At 38.1% G+C, this 7101-nt stretch overlaps 1 protein-coding gene across 1 annotated transcript in view; it reads left to right on the plus strand.

The window, feature by feature from the left end:
* LOC118358492 (tetraspanin-15-like) overlaps positions 1 to 6363 on the plus strand; it is a 43015-nt gene extending 36652 nt beyond the window's left edge. The window contains exons 7-8 of the mRNA XM_052479069.1: positions 301 to 417; positions 4668 to 6363. Of these exons, the coding sequence (XP_052335029.1) occupies positions 301 to 417; positions 4668 to 5033 (483 nt within the window). The 3' untranslated portion in view covers positions 5034 to 6363. The remainder of the gene's footprint in view (positions 1 to 300; positions 418 to 4667) is intronic.
* Positions 6364 to 7101: the final 738 nt, after the last annotated feature.

Raw genomic sequence — 7101 nt, forward strand, 5'->3', positions numbered from 1 at the left:
TTGAGATGTTCTCACCTCCATATTTTCTTTGGTACTATGGAAAATCTCAGCTGTTTGTGGGGAATAGTTTATTAGTTTAAGGCACAATATTAGTTTGTCGTAGTAGATAAAAATGAAGAAAATCCACTGTTTTTCTATTGTTCATGTTAGCATTGTAGTGCCTCATCATCTGTGAAATTACTGTCTTTCTTTTGCCTTGATGACATATATTTAAAACATGTCTACAATCAGTCAAATGCATCTCATGTACTGTAGTCTCTCTCTCTTTCATTATACCGCTCTTCTCTCTTTCTCTGTCAGCGTGAGCTCCTGGATGAGGTGATCCATGTGCGGGGCTGTATCCATGCTGTCAACCTGTGGATGGGAGACAACGTGGGAGCAACTATTGGACTCTGCTGTGCTATAGGGCTGCCACAGGTCAGTCACAGACACAGACAAACACCCAACACACACACTTGCGCAACTGCCTCCAATCAGACAACCAACTTACCAAGGAGCACTGTGCAAGCGATAATATTGAAATGGAAGGAGTATCAGACCACTGCAAATCTACCAAGACCTCTAAACTTTCAGCTCATACAAGGAGAAGACTGATCAGAGATGCAGCCAAGAGGCCCATGATCACTCTGGATGAACTGCAGATATCTACAGCTGAGGTGGGAGACTCTGTCCATAGGACAACAATCAGTCGTATATTGCACATATCTGGCCTTTATGGAAGAGTGGCAAGAAGAAAGCCATTTCTTAAAGATATCCATAAAAATCGTTGTTTAAAGTTTGCCACAAGCCACCTGGGAGACACACCAAACATGTGGAAGAAGGTGCTCAGGTCAGATGAAACCAAAATTGAACTTTTTGTCAACAATGCAAAACGTTATGTTTGGCGTAAAAGCAACACAGCTCATCACCCTGAACACTGTCAAACAGGGTGGTGGCAGCATCATGGTTTGGGCCTGCTTTTCTTCAGCAGGGACAGGGAAGATGGTTCAAATTGATGGGAAGATGGATGGAGCCAAATACAAGACCATTCTGAAAGAACCTGATGGAGTCTGCAAAAGACCTGAGACTGGGACGGAGATTTGTCTTCCAACAAGACAATGATCCAAAACATAAAGCAAAATCTACAATGGAATGGTTCAAAAATAAACATATCCAGGTGTTAGAATGGCCAAGTCAAAGTCCAGACCTGAATCCAATCGAGAATCTGTGGAAAGAACTGAAAACTGCTGTTCACAAATGCTCTCCATCCAACCTCACTGAGCTTGAGCTGTTTTGCAAGGAGGAATGGGAAAAAATGTCAGTCTCTCGATGTGCAAAACTGAGACATACCCCAAGCGACTTACAGCTGTCATCGCAGCAAAAGGTGGCGCTACAAAGTATTAACTTAAGGGGGCTGAATAATTTTGCACGCCCAATTTTTCAGTTTTTGATTTGTTAAAAAAGTTTGAAATATCCAATAAATGTCATTCCACTTCATGATTGTGTCCCACTTGTTGTTGATTCTTCACAAAAAAATACAGTTTTATATCTTTGTTTGAAGCCTGAAATGTGGCAAAAGGTCACAAAGTTCAAGGGGGCCGAATACTTTCGCAAGGCACTGTACATGCTTTTTTAATATATATCTTTATTATTCCACGCAAACTCTACCACCCCTCCCCCAATTTGAGTAAACTAATAAACAAACTAATAAACTAATAAACAATACACAACAGTAGGCTTTTACCTTCAGTTTATACATATTATACACATTTTACAGACACAATCTATTTTACAATAGTTATATTTTGTTTGTTTTTAGTCCTTTTCTATTTCTGATGTCCATTCAGGTTGATTTCTAATTGTAACTGTGCTCTTTCACAACATTTCTGAACCTATATACATTTTACAAACCCCATATTTTTTTACATTGGTTATCTTGTTATTATTCCCACCCTTCAGCTCAATTCAACCCCTCCCATCTATCTCTTAACACCATCCATTTTGGATTTCTATTTGCCATATATTTTTCAACTGTACTGTGATGCTTCACATACTGTAAGTTCTGAACCTTTCTATTCTCATAGCTTCTACAGATTGGAAATTAAAGATAGAAAGATAGACATTTTTGCTAAAATAATTATTATATTATTGATCGATTGACTATGATTTTTCAAATCACCCAGTATTGCTATCTGTAGTGTTAGTTCTAGGTAAATGTTGCAATTCTTCAGCCATTCCTGGACCTGTGACCAAAAACAAGTTACATGTGGACAGGACCAAAATAAATTATCTAATGACTCTGCCTCCTCACAGCAAAATCTGCAGAGCTGGGAAGATCCCCCATATATATATATATATATATTATATATTATATATTATTATTTATATATATATAAATATATATTATATTATATATATATATATAAATATATATTATATATATATATATATATATATATTATATAATATATATATATATATATATATAATATATATATTTTATATATATATATATATTTTATATATATATATATATATATATATTATATAATATATATATATATATTATATAATATATATATATATATTTTATATATATATATTATATTTATATATATTATTATATATATATATATATATATATATATATATAACATTCTATTGGTTGCAAGATTTTTGTATAATAATTTAAATAGAAAAATGTGAAGTTTGAATCAGGCGTTGTTTTGCGTGTCAATTCATGGACCATGTGCCATGGAATCGGTACATCGAAAATCTCCTCCCAACTATTTGGTATAAGGTATATGGCACAGCTGTCAATTTTTTGGTCCTTAAATGAAATTGGTCTGTTTTCATTTATCACAATTTTCTTTAACCATTTATGTTCTTTAATGCAGGGCCGACAGACAAGTTCCTTACTTTTCCCCCTTCTACTTGCCTCTTCCATTTTTGTGATAATGATGTAATTAGTTGGTTGTAATTTTGTCCATGTCTGTGTTAGCTGCACCTGTGATGTAACTCCACCATTCTTATTTATGATATCATTTACAAAAATTAAACCTTTTAAAAAAAAAAAAAATCCTTTGTTAATTTGGACTCTTTTGATCTAAATTGCTTTTGTTTTATAGATGAGTACTGAATTGCATGGCCTCTAAAGACACATTTAAAAGTGTCCCATACAGTAAGGATCTGTATGTAATGTCGGGAAAAGTCCAGTTATAAATTATTCTGTCCTAGTTAAAAACAAGTTATCATCCAGTAGGGTTTGATTAAATTTCCAATATCCTCTCCCATGTGGAATTTCTGAAAGAGTAATATTTATGACAATTATGTGATAATCTGACAGCATTCTGTCCCCTATCAACACTTTTTAAACTTTTGGTGCCAGAGATGACATAAGAAAGTATTTAAAACCATATTAAAATCCCCCACCATAATAATAGTCTAGTGTTGCTTGTAGAGTTGATCAATTCTTATATATATCCTGAAAGAAGCTTGGATCATCATTATTTGGACCGTATAGGTTAATAAGCCATATCTGTTTATTGTCCAATAACATATTTAAAATAATCCATCTACCTTGATTATCTGTTGTCTGTCTGTCTCTAATTTATTTTGTCCCCCCATTCTCTCTTCCTCTCCTCTTTCTCTTTCATCCATTCTCTCTATTCCATTTCCTACCCCGGCCTCACTCCTCTCCTGTGCTGTGAAAGTTTTGCAGCCAGACTTCTATGTGAGCCCCCCTGGAGACGTGTAATAACACCACATACTGAGTCTGCAGTCGCTGCACTATTTGGCCATGAGTCCAGTAGCAGACAGAAAGTCCAGTCCAGTAGTAGACAGACAGGCAGTCCAGTATCAGATATTCCAGTCCAGTATCGGACAGTCAGTCCAGTATCAGACATGCAGTCCAGTAGCAGACAGATAGTTCAGTAGCAGATAGACAGTCCAGTTCAGTAGCAGACAGACAGACAGTCCAGTCCAGTAGCAGACATACAGTCCAGTCCAATAGCAGGCAGACAGACAGTCCAGTAGCAGACATACATTCCAATCCAGTAGCAGACAAACAGTCCAGTAGCAGACAGTCCAGTAGCAGACAGACAGACAGTCCAGTAGCAGATTGTTCAGTAGCAGACAGACAGTCCAGTACACCAGGGTTCAGTAGACCACAGACTGGCTGCAGAAAACTTTCTCAAATGGAAAAGGAAACTGGGGGTTCTTATCAGGCCAGCTCAGGTGAACTAGTCCATTTTTAAAGCACTGGGGAATGGACAACAGCACGCTCAAGTTGGCTTGCCCAGGCATAGCTCACCTTGGGACCAAAGTAAGATATTAATTCATTCAAAAGTTGGATATTTGTGTGCCTCTGCAACTTTTGTAGTGTCAGGTACATACAAGCACATTAAACACACACATGACAGTGCAATATATTTAAGTACATAGTTACATGGTCCTTGTATCTACAGCTGTAATATTTCCCCCTGGCTGTGGGTACCTGTCCCTATGGGCCCTGGTCAAAAGTAGTGGAATATAAAGTGAATAGGGTATCAGAGTCTAACTCTAACTGGTCTCTCTGGTCTTCTATGTTACCTCTCTCTCCAGCTGATGGGCTGTGTGGTGTACTAGTCCCAGTGTCAGAGTCTAAATGCTACTGGCCTTTCTGCTCTGTTCCCTGTGTGTCTCTCCAGCTGATGGGCATCATGCTGAGCTGTATGTTCTGGAACCTTCTGGTGGAGATGAGTGAGTCCATGGACATGGTGGACTTCAAGATCCTCAAGAGGGCTGGCTTCGAGTACAGCGAGCTGGACCTGGCTGGTGCTGGCTGCTGTCTGTGTCTGCCCAGAGACGGAGGCTACCTCCCTCTGCCAGCCTTAGACCCCATCTTGTCTGACCCTGACCTAAAGCCCATCCCCATCCGGGTCCAGCGGCCCCTCCCCGTCCAAGTCCATAAGCCCCTGGCCCAATCCCTCCAAGACCTCCAGCTATCTGGGCTTAGACTGGATGAGGTAGACATTGGGCGTAAGCAGAATAAGCAGAAAAGAAGGGAATATTGATTTGTGAATTTTCTCAGTTGTTTTGTTGTTGTTTTGGTCACTGTGTTTGTTGAAGGACAGGTTAGACCTGGGGTTCTATTTGGTGGTCAGACCAATCAATGGTCATTAACTGACAGGATTACAGGTTATAATGGTCATGTTCCTAGTTGACTACATTGCAGATGCATGCCAGATCTCAATTCCTGGATAGGTGTTTAACGTATCAGCTAACCGCACCATATGATATAGCAATCTGATTCCCGACTGTTCAGTCGATGATGTGGCACACAACAATTGGTTGATGCGATGCATGTAGTTGTCTGGAAAGCGACCAGAGGTATGGCACTTTGGCAAGGCATTATTGGCGTTTTCCTGTTTTTATATATTTTTTATTTTGAAGTCCAAATCTTTAAAAGAACAAGATGCTGCAGTGGCTTTTAGGCACCCCTTTAAGTGTGGCGTTTTCAAAACGGAACTTTCAAGTGGAGCTGCCGTCTCTGCATTATTTAAATATTTCCTATAATTTTGTTCCAGCTATTTTTGGGGGTTTTGATTTTGAGCTTTGTCTCAAATGCTGAAGTTAAAGCATACCTCAGGCTGTATTCAAATGTAGCCCAGTAGTCAGAAGAAGATTTACGTCATGTATATTTACTATACAGACTTTATGAAATGATCAGTTTGAGATGATCATTCTAGTCAGAGCAGAGGAATAGCAATAGTCAGTCTTGTCTTGCGTTGTTGCGTGTCTGTGAAGGATGTGTAGCCTAATGTTTCTTTTTTTAGTATGAACTCTTTGATTCCATTTGTACCGGTATGTATGCTATGAACTGCCTATTCAGGAACAACGTGGGAAGCATGTGTGTTTTGTATTTTAATGAAGTTTAAAAAACAAACTGTTTACAGCTCTTTTAGCGTCTCATCAGGGGTTTTCAGTCTCTTCTCAAACAATTTCCTCCATATTTATTATACTTTTATAATACATTATAAGGGATTAAACAAATCCTGTCCAAACAGTGGCGGACTGGGACCAGAAATCGGCCCTGGCATTTCTAACACACCTGCCCATTTTTTTAGTTGTGCCCCCCCTCCCCTTGAGGTCCCCATTGTTACGCAGATAATGATCATTTTGCTCAAAAATAAAAAAGTTACACAGGCCCACTGGGCTAAAAATGGACCAGCCCATCTGCTATTTGCCCGAATAGCCAGATGGCCTGTCCGCCCATGAGTCCAAATGATATCAATCCATGTTTAGCTGGGATCTTTTTTCATATCTGATTTATTTTAGATTCATCTTAGCTCTGGTCTTGTATAAACACTACTGTCATTGTTAATAAAGCCGTTTTGAACTTGATTTCTTTGCTGTAATGTCATCTGTATTCTGCCTGTAAACATGTGATGCATGCAACCATCTCCCATGAAAAGTATGGTTGCGCCCAAAATGGCACTATAACCCTATGGGCTCTGATCAAAGGTAGTGGACTATAAAGGAAATAGGGTGGCATTTGGGATGCACCCTCGGTTGGCACACAGGGCAAATTGCAGCAGATGCTTGGAAGCAGGCCAGAGATTGATAGTACCACCACCAGTAGCATGTGCTGCTATGTGCTTAGAGTTAATATGAAGCCTATGCACTTTTCATTCACTTAAAAGGGAAATGTAATTTCACAGATGCATTTCTGAAATGGGTAACTGCCAATGCCTATCCTAGATCGGTTGGCTTTAATCATCAGTCATTACTCTGCACTTTACCCTGCAGCTAACAGACTGCTGCACTATGTATATAGCTGTCATCAAGGCAAAGGGTGGCTACTTTGAAGAATCTCTAAATTTATTTTGATTTGTTTAAATCTTTTTTGGTTACTAAATGATTCCATATGTGTTATTTCATAGTTTTGATGTCGTCACTATTATTCTACAATGTAGAAAATATTAAAAATAAAGAACCCTTGAATGAGAATGTGTGTATGTATATATATATATATATATATGTATGTATGTATGTATGTATATGTATATGTATATATATATATATGTATATGTATATGTATATATGTATATGTATATGTATATATATATATATACATGTGTG

The sequence above is a fragment of the Oncorhynchus keta genome, chromosome 25, assembly GCF_023373465.1.
Source record: "Oncorhynchus keta strain PuntledgeMale-10-30-2019 chromosome 25, Oket_V2, whole genome shotgun sequence".
Lineage (NCBI taxonomy): Eukaryota > Metazoa > Chordata > Actinopteri > Salmoniformes > Salmonidae > Oncorhynchus > Oncorhynchus keta.